General features: G+C 45.1%; 1 protein-coding gene across 1 annotated transcript in view; it reads right to left on the reverse strand.

Annotated features, from left to right (window-relative positions):
• Positions 1 to 15626, reverse strand: part of LOC141173626 (mucin-5AC-like) — a 97895-nt gene that overhangs the window by 31376 nt on the left and 50893 nt on the right. The window contains exons 15-16 of the mRNA XM_073657927.1: positions 14601 to 14727; positions 1536 to 1791 (exon numbers count right to left, since the gene is read on the reverse strand). Coding sequence (XP_073514028.1) covers positions 1536 to 1791; positions 14601 to 14727 — 383 coding nt within the window. The remainder of the gene's footprint in view (positions 1 to 1535; positions 1792 to 14600; positions 14728 to 15626) is intronic.

Here is a 15626-nt window from a genome sequence, read left to right on the forward strand (position 1 = left end):
TGACCAAATAGTGATAGTAGGGCCGTGGCCTTAGGATGAATCTAGGATACAGCCCATGAACAGGTTTGGTGCTATTATTTCTGTACAAAAAGCTGACCTTTTCTAATTCTAGATTACACTTACATTCTAAGTACACAAGGTCTTAAAGAAAGTCTGTCAGAGCAAAATAACTGGTCAAACCAAGTACAGGCACTGGATGCACCCTTGGATTTGCCAAAACTTTCACAAGACCTTCCCACCTACTTATTTTTTATGTCCTGACTTCTCTAGCTCCTCTAAAGCATACATGCCAAATTCTGGCCCATGGGCCAAATCTGGCCGGAAACACCAGAACCACCACCTCCATGTGGAGCCCATTATTCTGTATGGAGGATTATGTGGGGCCTATTATTCTGTATGAAGGACTTTATGGGGCTCATTACACTGTATGGAAAGCTATGTGTGGCCATTGTACTGTATGGAGGACTATGTAAAGCCCATTATTCTGTATGGAGGACTATGTGGGGCCCATTATTCTGTATGGAGGACTATGTGGGCATCATTATTCTGTATGTAGGACTTTGTGCGGCCCATTATATTGTATACTGATTGGCCCACTACTTTGTCCAAGTTTTTCATTTTGGCCCTCTGTGTGTTTAAGACTGACATCCCTGCTCTGAAGCCAGAGCTGTCAGTTAAAGAAGAAGAAGAAGGACAAGATAGATGAGAAACAAGCAAATGACTAAATGCACTGAACTGTTTGGCCCTATCAAGGGTGCATCTAGCCCTTGTGCTTGGTTTGAACAGTCATTTTATGTTGACAGTTTCCCTTTAAAGGGATTGTCCAGAACTACTTTTGTTTTACTAACAGGTAGGTGGTTGCTAACAGAGGAAGCTACATGCCTGTTCTACCCCTTGGCAATTCAGTTGCTCCACATCAATCGAGCAGCTCTTCTTCTTCCAGGCTGCTCTGTCAACAGATATGACTGCCAACATTAGCTGATTGACCATCAGCTCCCCGCAATTAAGGCAGAGGGAGCTGGCTGTCAATCAGCATGATGTCTGCATTGACGCCCCATCAACTGAGCAGAGCAGAAGAGAAGTTGCTGTCCTGTACACGTGACATCAGCGGAAGCCACTGAATCATCGTCAGGAGCGGTCATTGACAGCTCGGTGCTATCAGAGATCAGTGCCGGGCACAACACGCAGGTAAGTAGTAGTTACTTGCCTGTTATTTCCTAGGCCCATAGTAAAAAACTTTTTTAAAAAGTCCTGGGTAACCCCTTTAAGTTGTTTTTTTAAAGGCAAAACTAATAAATGATGCTTGAAGTCCAATGTTTAAGGCATTTTGATTGGTAAAATGTAGCTCCCAAGTGGTAATTTTAGGAAACATGGAAGCAGGGGTAAAGGCAGTTTTGTTTTTTTTACATATGTACATAATGTTCTTTGTACATATCAGATTCATTGACGCAATAGTATGAATGCTATAGACTAATCAGTACTCAGAGAATGTCTTCTGAATTATAGTAAAACTGATACTAAAAGAGGGCACTCACCATATGGCTCCATTGTCATGAACTACTTCACCGGGGGGCACTGCTGTACCTTTGTAGTAGCAAGAACAGGCTGATGGGAGCACGCATCTACCGCTATCATCTAGGTAGGTTCCATTCTGACAAATGCATCCATCAACCGGGACAAAGGAGATGTCACAAGTAATATCATGACTACTGAGAGAACGACAAGTGGGCTGGCAGGTGTTTATTGAATAACTGTAGGACAAGGATGCAGGACACATGGATGTGAATGAACCTGGGATATAGAAACAGAAAATGTCATCAAATGTTTTTAAGATAATTCTTAGCAGAAGAACAAAAGTATTTGGCCTTTAAATTCTAATTAATGCCTACTGATAAATGAGAGAAATAGGTCACACATGATCCACACAAATGATGATTGTATAAAACAACTTGCCAAATATACAGAAAGATTTGGCCACAATCCAACAAACCTTCTTCTACAAGGAACTTTTAGGTACATTCAGAACAATTAACCTAGTAAAAGTTATCCTGCATTTTATCTGAAGAATTTAAAAAATCACCGTAAAGGGGATTTCCAGTTCTTTAAGTAATCATTTCAAACAAGATTTTCTCAGTTAACAGAATTGATGACGTGCATAAAAAGCTGTAAATCGCTTTAATTACACACTTTGCACTTTTAAGTCTGAAAAGTCTCTCTGAAGAGGGTGTTTCCCTCCCTAACATTTCTGCAGTATGTTGCCTGTTGTTAAGGCAAATCCATCTTTAGTTACAGAGCTGCAGAGACAGATTGTGTCATGGGTATATCACTGCTACCATACCGAGCATCTTGCCTGTGTTAATAAATCTCCTCTTCTCTCATAAACTCTTTTTTTTCTCAGCCTGTGTGATGAATTATAGGGTTTTGATATTTTATTACTGGGATGGCATTTTATTCTTTGACTTGTCATAGTTTGGAGCAACATAACCCAGTACTTACTCCCCTTACGAGCAAGGTATAATGCATGTTGGAAGTAATCACACTGAAATACAGGCAGACTCCTAAGTACTATGCATGCTCTCCTTCATGGACAGAAAAACAATTTGGTGAGCATAGGCAAAAGGCACACAGGGAAACACAGTGGCTCAGTGGTTAGCACTGTTGCTTTGCAGCACTGGGGTCTTGGGTTCAAATCCCACCATGGACAACATCTGCAAGGAGTTTGAGTGTTCTCCCCATGTTTATGTGGGTTTCCTCTGGGTGCTCCAGTTTCCTCCCACACAAAGACATACTGATAGGCAATTTAGTGAGCCCCAATGGGAACAGTGATGATGATGATGTTTGTAAAGCGCTGTGGAATTAATCATACTATGTAAGCTTATAAAATAAATAACTATAAGAGAATAAAATAAATAAGAACCCTGTAACAGTGATGAACCCTGTGACGCATAAAGGCAGAGGCTTGTCAGTCACTGTCAGCGGTCGGGGAGAAGCCTGTATGACTAGTGCACAGTGCAGCCCAGTCCGCGGTACACCCATGCCTGTAATTCCCATAACAGTTTGTGTTATAGGACTTTACAGTTGTTTGGCGCACTGAGTGCTTCATTTTGGATTTTTCTTTTTTTTTTTTTTTTTTAAATAGATGTAACGTATAGAAAAAGGTTATTGATAAAGACGGGCGAACCCAAACGAAAATGTTCGGCGTTCATACCAGACAGTAACTGTTCGGGCCTCAACACCGAACATGGACTTTCTCCTGAAATCCATTGTGATGTTCGGAAGGGGTGGGGTGAGTGATAGAGATTCTTACAAGTTCGGATCTTCATTATTTTCAATGGGGTTCGGGTTCTTATGGAAGTTCGGGTACTGTTCTGGTACCCGAACCAAACGTTCTCAACAGTTCGGGTCAGGTACTAGAAGTCGAACTTCCGCCCATCCCTAGTGATCCCTGACCTAAGTGAATGTGGCTCATTATGACCAGCAAGTTGTCACGACCATAAGCAAGTTGCAAAAAACACAAACATTTGATTTTTTTTTCAGCAGGTGACAACTTGCTGTTCACAATACAACCACAGTCATATACATTATGGTGCGGTATATGGTGTGGGATATTGTGATCTTTGGCCGCTCTTTGTGTCGCGATTAGAGATGAGCGTTGTTCTACTCGAACTGTTCGCCAATCTCAAATTCGAGCTGTTTTGGGCGGTGTTCGAGCCGTTCGGCGAACACGAACAATTTGAGAAAAATTCGGCTGTTCGAGGTTATGTTCGATAACTGTTCGTGCACCAAAATCATAACTGGATTTTTTCTCAGTAATGATGAAAATTAATGTTAATACGCAGTTTGAGTGTACAGCGGGGTGGGGGGAGGGGCAGGGGATGGATCTCTGCAGGAACAATGAAGATCTCCATTTTTTTTTCTCTTTCAGCCTATCAGCAGCGCACACACGGAGCGAAGTGCTTTTTTTCACACAAGCAAGGGCATGTGTCATTGGCAGTGTATGTCACATGTCCTTGCCCTATAAGACCAAGCCATTTTCCCCGTCGCCACCATTTTCTCACTGCTGCAGCTGCGTGTTAGACGGCACCGCTGTTGCTGTGTGCGCTATACCTTGTTAATTTCAAGCCAATTTTCGCACAAATATACAGATAGCTTGGGAGTAGGGAATAGTTGTGATTGCAGTCCTTTTAAGGACTAGGTTACAGCATTTCCTACGACTTTTATCAGGGAGGTCTGTGCTCTTAAATAGATAGGTTGTGGGAGTAAAGACTAATTGTAATTGGAGTCCTTTTCAGGACTAGGTTACATCAGTTCCTATCAGTTTTTGCCAGGCAGGTCTGTGCCAGTGCTGTGCAAGTTTTTTTCACAGCATTTGGCTGAATCTAGCAAAGCTAATCCTTTTTGGCCTATTGCAGAGTGTGTTAGTCAGTGGAGTAGCCTATCTGTGTTGCAAGATATACCACCTGTGTATAGAATACCAATTTTTTTACTGCACCTAGTGAAGTAAAATCTTTTGGGCATAGCATCATTCTATTAGTCCATCTATACTGACCTCCATCAGGTTGCAAACTGAATCTAATTTTTTTCTGCATCTAGCTCTGAAAAAATATTTGGCCTTCTAGCAGTGTGTCGGACTTTCTCTATTAGTCCATCTATACTGACCTCCATCAGGTTGCAAATTCAAAATAATTTTTATCTGCATCTACAGTACCTCTGAAAAAATATTTGGGCTTCTAGCTGTGTGTGGGACTTGTTGTATTAGTCCATCTATACTGACCTCCATCAGGTTGCAAACTGAATATATTTTTTTCTGCATCTACCTCTGAAAAAATATTGGGCTTCTAGCTGTGTGTGGGTCTTGTTCTATTAATCCATCTATACAGACCTCCATCAGGTTGCAAACTGAATATAATTTTTTTCTGCATCTAGCTCTGAAAAAATATTTGGCCTTCTAGTAGTGTGTGGGACTTTCTCTGTTAGTCCATCTATACTGACCTCCATCAGGTTGCAAACTGAATATATTTTTTTCTGCATCTACCTCTGAAAAAATATTGGGCTTCTAGCTGTGTGTGGGTCATGTTCTCTTAATCCATCTATACTGACCTCTATCAGGTTGCAAACTGAATATAATTTTTTTCTGCATCTAGCTCTGAAAAAATATTTGGCCTTCTAGTAGTGTGTCGGACTTTCTCTATTAGTCCATCTATACTGACCTCCATCAGGTTGCAAATTAAAAATAATTTTTATCTGCATCTACAGTACCTCTGAAAAAATATTTGGGCTTCTAGCTGTGTGTGGGACTTGTTGTATTAGTCCATCTATACTGACCTCCATCAGGTTGCAAACTGAATATATTTTTTTCTGCATCTACCTCTGAAAAAATATTGGGCTTCTAGCTGTGTGTGGGACTTGTTGTATTAGTCCATCTATACTGACCTCCATCAGGTTGCAAACTGAATATATTTTTTTCTGCATCTACCTCTGAAAAAATATTGGGCTTCTAGCTGTGTGTGGGTCTTGTTCTATTAATCCATCTATACAGACCTCCATCAGGTTGCAAACTGAATATAATTTTTTTCTGCATCTAGCTCTGAAAAAATATTTGGCCTTCTAGCAGTGTGTGGGACTTGTTCTATTAGTCCACCTATACTGACCTCCATCAGGTTGCAAATTCAAAATAATTTTTTGTATGCATCTAGCTCTGAAAAAATATTTGGCCTTCTAGCAGTGTGTGGGACTTTCTCTATTAGTCCATCTATACTGACCTCCATCAGGTTGCAAACTGAATCTAATTTTTTTCTGCATCTAACTCTGAAAAAATATTTGGCCTTCTAGCAGTGTGTCGGACTTTCTCTATTAGTCCATCTATACTGACCTCCATCAGGTTGCAAATTCAAAATAATTTTTATCTGCATCTACAGTACCTCTGAAAAAATATTTGGGCTTCTAGCTGTGTGTGGGACTTGTTGTATTAGTCCATCTATACTGACCTCCATCAGGTTGCAAACTGAATATATTTTTTTCTGCATCTACCTCTGAAAAAATATTGGGCTTCTAGCTGTGTGTGGGACTTGTTGTATTAGTCCATCTATACTGACCTCCATCAGGTTGCAAATTGAATATAATTTTTTTCTGCATCTAACCCAGCCAATAGTTTTGGCCTAATACCACAGTTTGGCCACTCAGCTCTGCTCGGTTACCATCCATTGTTTTTTTGTGCAAACAACTCCAGAGTTGTGAATTAGTTAACCACCAAAATGAGTGGAAAAAGGCCTGCAGCTGGTGGAAAGGGGAATAGGCGTGTTGGGAAGGGGAAAAAAGGTTGTGTCCGTGGGGTAGGTGTTAAAGCAACAGTAACATCTGCAGAAGAAAGACCATCTTCCAGCCAAACTAAAATGTCTACTTCTTTTAGCGGACAATGTGATAAGATCCCTTTCTTACGGCCACGCCAATCGCTACAAATTCCAGATGAGGCACAAAAACAGCAGGTGCTTCAACGGATATCAAGTGCTCCTTTAAGTGGGCTCTCCTCCACATCAACTTCAACATCACAAATACTCCAGTCCTCAAAGGTGTCACCCAAATCGCACTTGCTTCCTCACAGCTCCCAAATCTCCAGCTGCCCGTCTGAGTATGAGGTAGAACAGATGGTTGAGTCTGCAGGACTGTTTACTCATACTATAGCCTGGGAATCAGAGGTCGACTCCAGCGCTTCTGTGAATCCAGACGAGGAAATGATCTGCACTGATGCCCAGAATCTTTATGAGTCGGATCCAGGACCAGACGCAGAAGGTTCTGACCATAATGTAGACCCTCATTCCCAAACTGTAACTCCTGTTGGTGGAGACAATGAGGAAGACGATGATAAGACTCAAATACCTGATTGGAGCGACAACTTTAGTTTTTTGTCAGGGCAGGAACAGGTTGGCTCTGAGGACGACGGGTGTGATAACGCACAGGGTGATGATGATGAGGTCGGAGATCCCACTTACTGTCAACCCACAGTCAGCCAAGAGATGAGGTCAGCAGAGGAGGTGGAGGAAGATGCTAGTGACGACGAGGTCAGGTTGCGCCTTCCTGGACAGAGACGTAGTACTGGAAGCACGTCAACAACTGCATCCTCAAACACAACTCTGCCTCTCACCACAAGTCGTGGTGGCTCTTCAGGTCGCATGGGTGCTAAGCCTTGCATAGCCTGGGCATTTTTTCAGATCGATAAAGATGACCCAACTCGTGTTATCTGTAACATTTGTCAGCAAACGCTAAGTAGAGGCCAAAAAATACATAGTTTGAGTACTTCATGCATGAACCGGCACATGGACATGAAGCATAAGTTGCAGTGGGAAGCTCAGTGTGCTACAATGCGGCCTAGCCGGCCGGGCCAACCACCGTCTGCCATATCTTGTGCATCCGCGGCCTCTTCATCCTCTGTGACTGGGGGGACAGCAGTCACACCTGTTTTGGGGCGCAGACCTGCCACCTCTTTACCCGCAACAGCCAGCGTGATTGGCAGGTCATCATTTTCTTTGGAGGTGGTAACACCAGCTGGTGTTGAGCGCTGTCCGACATTGATAGCACCACCTTTGGATCAAGGCAACCTAACATGTCCGCCTGCATCTTCCTCACAGACCGGCAGTTTGCCGGGGACACCCTTATCAACCCCGTCTAAGCACAATAGCCAGCCCTCGGTCCCTCAGATGTGGACAAGTAAAAGACCATTTCCTCCTAGCCATGAGAAAGCTAAGAGGTTGAATTTCACCATCTGCAAGCTCTTGGCTACAGAAATGCTGCCTTTCCGCCTGGTGGACACAGAGGATTTTCGAGACCTTATGTCCGTCGCAGTGCCCCAGTACCAGATGCCCAGTCGGCACTACTTCTCAAAGAAAGGTGTGCCTGCGCTCCACCAGCATGTCGCACACAACATCACCGCTTCTTTGAGAAACTCTGTGTGTGACAGGGTGCATTTCACCACAGACACTTGGACGAGTAGGCATGGACAGGGGCGTTACATGTCGCTGACTGGGCACTGGGTAACTATGGTGACAGCAGGACAAGGGGCTGCTGTCCAAGTCTTGCCGTCCCCACGAGTTGTGCGTCAATCCTCTTTATGTCAAAGTTCCTCCACTGCTTCTGCCTCCTCAACCTCCTCTCGGTCTTCCACCTGCACCCAAAGCCTGTCTGGTCATGCCACAAGCTTTCTAACTGCGCAGAAGGGATCCTGCACACCTCCTTACTATGCTGGCAGTAGGGCTCAACGTCATCAGGCGGTTTTTACATTGAAATGTCTGGGAAATGTGAGTCACACAGCTGAGGAGTTGTGGTCAGCTCTGGAGAACCAATTTCATGAATGGTTGTCTCCACTGGACCTGAAACCAGGGAAGGCTGTGTGCGACAATGCTGCAAACCTGGGTGCGGCCCTTCGCCGGGGCAATGTCACACACGTGCCTTGTATGGCTCACGTGTTGAACCTGGTTGTCCAGCAATTTTTAGCCCACTATCCCAGACTAGATGGCCTTCTGCAGAGGGCACGGTCGCTGTGTGCTCACTTCCGCCGTTCGCATCCCGCAGCTCAGCGACTTACATCTCTACAGAAGTCGTTGGGCCTGCCACTTCACCGGCTAAAATGTGATGTGCCTACCCGGTGGAATTCAACTCTGCACATGTTGCAGCGACTGTAGCAGCACCGACAAGCCCTGGTGCAATACGTTCTGACGTATAGCCTGGGCCAACGAGATTCAGAGGTGGGGCAAATCACGCTGGAGGAGTGGTCTCAGATCAGGGACCTATGCACCCTTCTGCACAGTTTTGAAATGGCGACGAAGATGTTTAGTGCTGACGATGCCATTATCAGCATGACTATTCCGGTGATTTACATGCTGGAGCACATGTTAAACAGAATTCGGAGTCAGGTGGTGGCACAAGAGGAGGTGGAGGAAGTAGAGGAGGAGGAGTTGTATGCGGAAGGGCTAACATCTGCAAGGTCCAGACGGTCGGCAGCACCAAGGCGGCAGGCATGTGAGGGTGGGGGAGATGGTTTTACCAGGGCGCATGGTAGCAGCCAAACTAGTGAGGAAGGTGCAGGAGCCCAGGAAGAAGTGGAGGACGAACTGATGGAAGACTCATCAGATGAGGGAGACCTTGATCACATTTCTGTTGTGCGAGGTTGGGGGGAGAGGACAGAGGAAGGAAGCATGATTGTTACCTCGCCACCAATGCAACAGGGACTTGGTGCTCCTGGATGCGCAACACACATGAGTGCCTTCTTGCTGCTCTACCTGCAACATGACCCTCGAATTGTGAGAATTAGAAATAATCCTGACTACTGGGTTGCCACACTGTTAGATCCCCGGTACAAAAGTAAATTTGCAGAAATTATTCCTGCCATAGAAAGGGATGCACGCATGCAGGAGTATCAGCAGAGACTGTTGCAGAATCTTACATGTGCTTTTCCACAAAATACCAGTGGTGCACGTAGTGAATCTCACAGTTCCAACTTGCCAACCGTGGGACCGTCAAGTGTTCAGCACTCAAACCGTAACAGAACCACAGTATCTGCTGGTAACATCAATTTTGCGGAATCATTTCACCACTTTTTTAGCCCATCCTTTGCAAGGCCACAGGAGACAAGAAGTCTGACACATAGTCAACGCCTAGAGACGATGGTACAGGAGTATCTCCAAGTAAACATTGAAGCCACGACTGTGTCACTGGACCCTTGCTCTTTTTGGGCTTCCAATCTGGATAAATGGCCGGAGCTAGCCACTTATGCCTTGGAGATCTTGTCATGCCCCGCAGCCAGCGTTCTGTCTGAACGCGTGTTCAGCGCTGCTGGTGGTGTGCTGACAGATAAGCGCACGCGGCTCTCCACTGATAATGTAGACAGACTCACGTTCATAAAGATGAACAAATCATGGATCCGAAACGACTTTTCTACCCCTGTGTCATCCTGGGGAGAGTAAAAGCTTGATGATTGGTTAAAATCACCCTACCAACCGTTTTAAGCTTTCAAATTACTAATCATGTTTATCTGTATCTTGACTGGAAAATAATTTGGGCTTTGTAGCAGTGTGCAGCACTGATCCTATTAGGCCATCTATACTAAAGCTTCACCAGATTTAAAATTAAAAATAATTTTTAGCTGCATCTAGCCCGGAAAATAATTTTGGGGCTCCGAGATGCGCAAGACACATAAGTGCCTTCTTGCTGCACTACCTGCAGCATGACCCTCATATTGTCAGAATTCGAAGTAATCATGACTACTGGGTTGCCACACTCTTAGATCCCCCAAACTTTTCGATCAACCTTTTCATTTTAATAAAGACCAAAAAAATGGTCATTTTTGAAATTATAAGCATTAGCAGGTTGTTAGAAACTGAAATCAAACAGTTTTCAACTCAAAACTTTATTCTAGGTGATGTTACATTTTCACATAGGACCCCTTGTTCGAAAGGAGCTTCTGAACTCTCTCGTCCATTGAATTTGTCAGGTTTTGGATGGTTTCTGCTTCAATTGTTTTGCATGAGGACAGAATACCCTCCCAGAGCTGTTGCTTAGATGTGAACTGCCTCCCGCCATCATAGACACTCCTTTTAATGATGCTCCAAAGGTTCTGAATGGGGTAGAGGTCAGGGGAGCATGGGGGTCACACCATAAGTTTGTCCCCTTTTATGCCCATATCAGCCAGAGATGCAGATGTTTTATGTGCAGCATGAGATGGTGCATTATCATGCAGAAAAATGATCTTGCTGTGAAATACACGGTTCTTCTTCTTGAACCATGGCAGGAAGTGCTGTTTGAGAAAATCCACATACATTATGGAGTTCATCTTTAGCGCCTTCAGGGATCCTAAAGGGGCCGACAATCTCTCTCCCCATGATTCCAGCCCAAAACATTACTCCACCTCCTCCTTGTTGGCGCTGTAGCCGTGTTTGCGTGGGGTGTCCATCAACCAGCCATCCTCCACTCCATCCATCTGGACCATCGAGCGCTGCACGGCACTCATCCGTGAACAAAACAGTTTTGAAATCAGTCTTCATGTAATGTTTGGCCCACTGGAGCCGTTTCTGCTTGTGTGAAGTGGATAGAGGAGGTCGACAGGATGGCGTATGCACAGCTGCAAACCTCTGAAGGACCCTGCATCTTGTTGTTCGGGGGACGTTGGAGGCACCAGCAGCTTCAAAAACTTGTCTGCTGCTATGACAAGGCTTTCTTGCCGCTGCTCTTTTAACCTGACGTAATTGCCTGTAGGAAAGAGTCCTCAATTTGCCCTTATCAGCACGCACACGTGTGTACTGTGAATCAGCTACATACTTCTTGATTGCCAAGACACTTCATCCTGATCATCGCACAATGTTGATTGTAGTCATGCCTTGACCTAAACACTCCACAATTTGTTGCTTCTCAGCAGCCGACACATCCTTTTTCTTTCCCATTTTGGCAGAAAATGTAGGCTGCTTAATAATGTGAGAGAGCCTTCTTAAGTAGTCTTGCCTTTCATTGGACACACCTGCCAAACTAATTAGCACAGGTGTCTGCAATTGCTTACAGTGATATAAAGAGCCCTGACACACATCACCATCAATGAGTTTAACTGACAAACAAACAAATTCTTCCCTTATCACTCCTAAACACTTTTTGCATAATAATTTGGAACGCAGTGTACATGTGCTTTTCCACAAAACACCAGTGGTTCACGTAGTGAATCTTACAGTTCTAACTTGCCAACCGTGGTCTGTATGGAATTGTTCAATAAAGGGCCCAAAATTAAGATAACATAGATGGGAGAGGTCTCTATGAATAGGAATTCCTAAGTATTTGATACCCTGTGAGGGCCAGGCAAAGGGAAAGTTGGATTGGATGGAATCCTATATGGATTTGGGGAGGGAGACATCGAGGGCCTCAGACTTCGCTGCTTTGATTTTAAAATTTTACCATGTAACAAAGTGATCTATTTCAGCCATAACAGCAGGGATGGATATATGTGATTGAGTGATATATACTAGGACATCATCAGCAAATAGAGAGCACTTGTACTCGGTGCCTCCCACCTCAATCCACCTAATATTGGGGTTATGGCGAATTGATGAGAGCAGGTGCTCCGTCACTAGGATGTATAAGAGAGGGGACAGAGGACATCCCTGCCTTGTCCCATTGGTGATTGTGAAAGGTGATGAAAATGTTCTGACGCACCCCCTGGGCCTAGGGACACCTGGAGCCGGACCCTTTTTGGTGGATGCTGGTGGTTGTAGTCTTCGTGGCGGCGACCCGGTTCCGTGGCTCAGGGCGGTCAAACCAGTGGCGGAACTATTTATGTGGTTTTGATGTTTAAATGTCCGACTACGCCACCCGTGGATTGCGGTCAGAGTGAACCGCCGCTACAGGGCAGACCGCTGAGGCTGGTGTTGTGGGTGCAGCAGAGTGTAGCATAACTCCCCACGGGAGGAGTATAGCCTCAGGGCAGTGTATGCGGAGGATGGGGGTGATGGTGCAGGGCAGCAGCAGTAACGACACGGAGTCAGTGATGCAGTCCAGGGCCTTTACTCACAGTTCTTATTATCCAGACCACGTCTGCAGGTAACGGCTGCCCACGTCGTACTGTGCTCACCAGGTGAGGGGCTCAGACATCTCCCAGATAACTTTGGAGCACTTCACAGGACCCCCTTTGTGTGTCCTTTGTCTGGCCTTTCTTACCAACACTTCTGTCCGGCTGCCTCGGGCCTCCTCTTGGTAAACTTGGCGCCAGTTTCCCTGACCCTATGTGGTGCCTTCCTAGCGGGTGTAGCGAGGGGCTGCGCCACATAAAATGTCAGAGCCTCCGGTTTCTAGCTGAGGGTCGTTTCCTGCCTCCACTAGTTTGGGGACCGGTCTCCCCCTTTGGCCTGACCCCTCCACGCAGGTGGATTCGGGCGTGCGGTGGCGACTCGCCCGTCCGCACCCCTGGGATCCCTTCATTCCTCGTTCCTGGAGCCTTCTCCACTCCTCTTCCTTCCTTCTCCCTCTTCCAGGCCTGGGCCTCTGTTACTAGGCCCGCCTCCGGAGCAGAGCTCATGCAGAGCCCCTGCTCCCTGCCACTTCTGCTCAGACTTCTCTGCACTGAACTAAGATGGTGCCCACCTTTTATACTCCCTTCTCAATGCACCCAGGAACTGCTTCCTCCCTGCTCCTGCACTACAGGGTTCCCCTTCCTCAGTGTTCCCTCCCCCCACTCCAGCCAGGGACAGGGACTGTCGTGCCCATCTCAGGGGCATATTGGTCGCCCTGCCCCACGGCAATGTGGTGTAATGCATGCAGGTGTCGGGTCCTGATCCACACTCCATCCTTACCTGAGAGTGAGATATCACACCTCTGGGTGAGGTGCAATACGTCTGTAGCAACCGAGCCCTCAGGGTGCTACAGTTCCATTTATCTTCAGCCTAGGTGACGTATTGCGATACAGGGCCGTGATTTTGGCTATAAAAGGGTCCCCTAGACCCCTACCCCAAGCTTTTTAAGAGAATCATATATGGCGTGCCAGGAGACTCTATGGAATGCTTTCTCAGCATCCAACGAGAGTATCTAATTACAAATTTTTAACTGCATCTAGCCCAGGAAATACTTTGTGCCTAGTAGCAGTGTCTGCTAGTCAGCGGATTATCCCGACTGTTAAGCAAGCTACACCACCTGTAGTTTAGACACTTAATTTTTTCAAAGGAAATGCTTCGGGACCATGGGATACTTAGTGAAGAGCATCAGGAGGCACCCCAAGGCATAGGGGCTGGGACTGGCAGTAGGATGCCTTGCGGTGGACAGCCGAGCTCAATCCTTATAAAAGCTTTTTAACTGCAGCAGCTTTAGTGGACACTACTGGAGCTGGAATTACCGCAGCTGCTGGCATGAGACTTGCCCTCCAATAGATCCTTGTAAATGGATTTAAACTGTATTCATTCAAATTAGAGAGACAATTTAAATTAAAAAGCTTAGAGCTGCCTCCACCACAGGGGGGCTCTCTCGACCCACCAGCGGACAGGCACCAGTATTGGGAGAGGGGGGCTGGCCGTCAGGGTTCACCGCGGCTCTGGCACAAACCCGGCGACACGGAGGTGGCACGGGCAGGAGCGGACTGGCCGTGTCGGCTTCTCACTTTTTGGATTTTAGAAGGGCATGACATGCCTATATCTGTGTCTCCCCCTCCTTTTACTCCTCCACCTCTTTTATTTTCGCATGACTATATGTACTTGTCACTTTTCCATGTGTTAGTTATGTCTTCTGAGCAGTTTGTCAGCTTTTGGACACCTTTGAAGGTGTTTTCTATGTGTTTCTATGTGTTTTTGTTTGCCTGCCATTGGTTTTAACGGTGTTCGAAGGTGTTCGACGAACAGTTCGACGAACAGTTCGGCGAACACACGGGTGTTCGACGAACCGAACCGAACTCGAACACTACGGGGGTGGCTCAACACTAGTCGCGATTTATACGGTTAGTTTATAACTGAAAGCTAGGCATAAATAAAAGCATCAATACAATTTTGTTTAGCAAGTATTTTATGAGGGTAGTTTACTGAATAATTGATTAAAACAATAATTTGAATATTTTATATTTCTCTTCATGAGAATAGCATTTTACTTACTGCAGACATTTTGGCGCCATCCTTTCAAGATAACTCCTTTCCTAGCGCAGGTGTACACATAGGAGGACAGAGCGGCACACATGCACTCCTCGCTTTTGGCACAATTGCATGAATCAAACATACAGTTCTAGAAAAAATAAATAACTAAGACTGAGCATAATATCGAACCTTTGTATTTACAATGTAAGCACGACATGTCCCAAGTGCTGTACTCAATTAATATGGGATCTATGGTGGTATTCACTTCCCAATCATGCCGACTTATTCAATTATCACTGTCGTCAAATGTTGCATCAATAAATAGTACATGTGAATTTAAGGCAATTTGTAATATATCACATCAAAGAAATCTGCTTTACTTATAAGACACTATTACCCCTCCCAGACTGCTAATACAGTGAGATGTCAGGAAACAAAGCCTATTAAAATCTATGGGAATAGGAGGAGGAAGAAAGAGGAATGAGGGGCATTCAGCACAGTGAGATACAAGTCAGATTGATCAGCAGCTTGTAGAATATGTATTTTAATTCAGTGCTGGTTTCACAACCACACAGCTCAGTACAGCTGTATTATGTCTTCCACCTGCTCTTGCTGCTGTCTGTGTACTATAGATAAGAAAAAGTCAGGATAAATAGCCTATTAAAATATATGAGGATAGGAGGAGGAAGAAAGAGGAGTGAGGGGCATTCAGCACCGTGAGACACAAGTGAGATTGATCAGCAACTTGTAGAAAATGTATTTTAATTCAGTGCTGGATTCACAGCCACACAGCTCAGTACAGCTGTATCATGTATTCCATCCTGCTCCTGCTGCTGTCTGTGTGCTACAGATTAGGAAAAGCAAGATTTCCTCTGTTTCTGAGCACTGTATATAGGATACCTCATATTAGCTAGTCTCATCTCATCAGTTTATAGAGAACTGACAATTAGAAATGGAGTTTACAGAGGAGAAAACTGGTGAAAAATGAGAGATACAGGTTAAATAATGGTCATAAATAGTGTTATTCTTCATGTACACTCATATGAC

The sequence above is a fragment of the Phyllobates terribilis genome, unplaced genomic scaffold (genome assembly GCF_046119375.1).
Source record: "Phyllobates terribilis strain yellow unplaced genomic scaffold, ASM4611937v1 Scaffold_13__5_contigs__length_258822181, whole genome shotgun sequence".
Classification (NCBI taxonomy): domain Eukaryota; kingdom Metazoa; phylum Chordata; class Amphibia; order Anura; family Dendrobatidae; genus Phyllobates; species Phyllobates terribilis.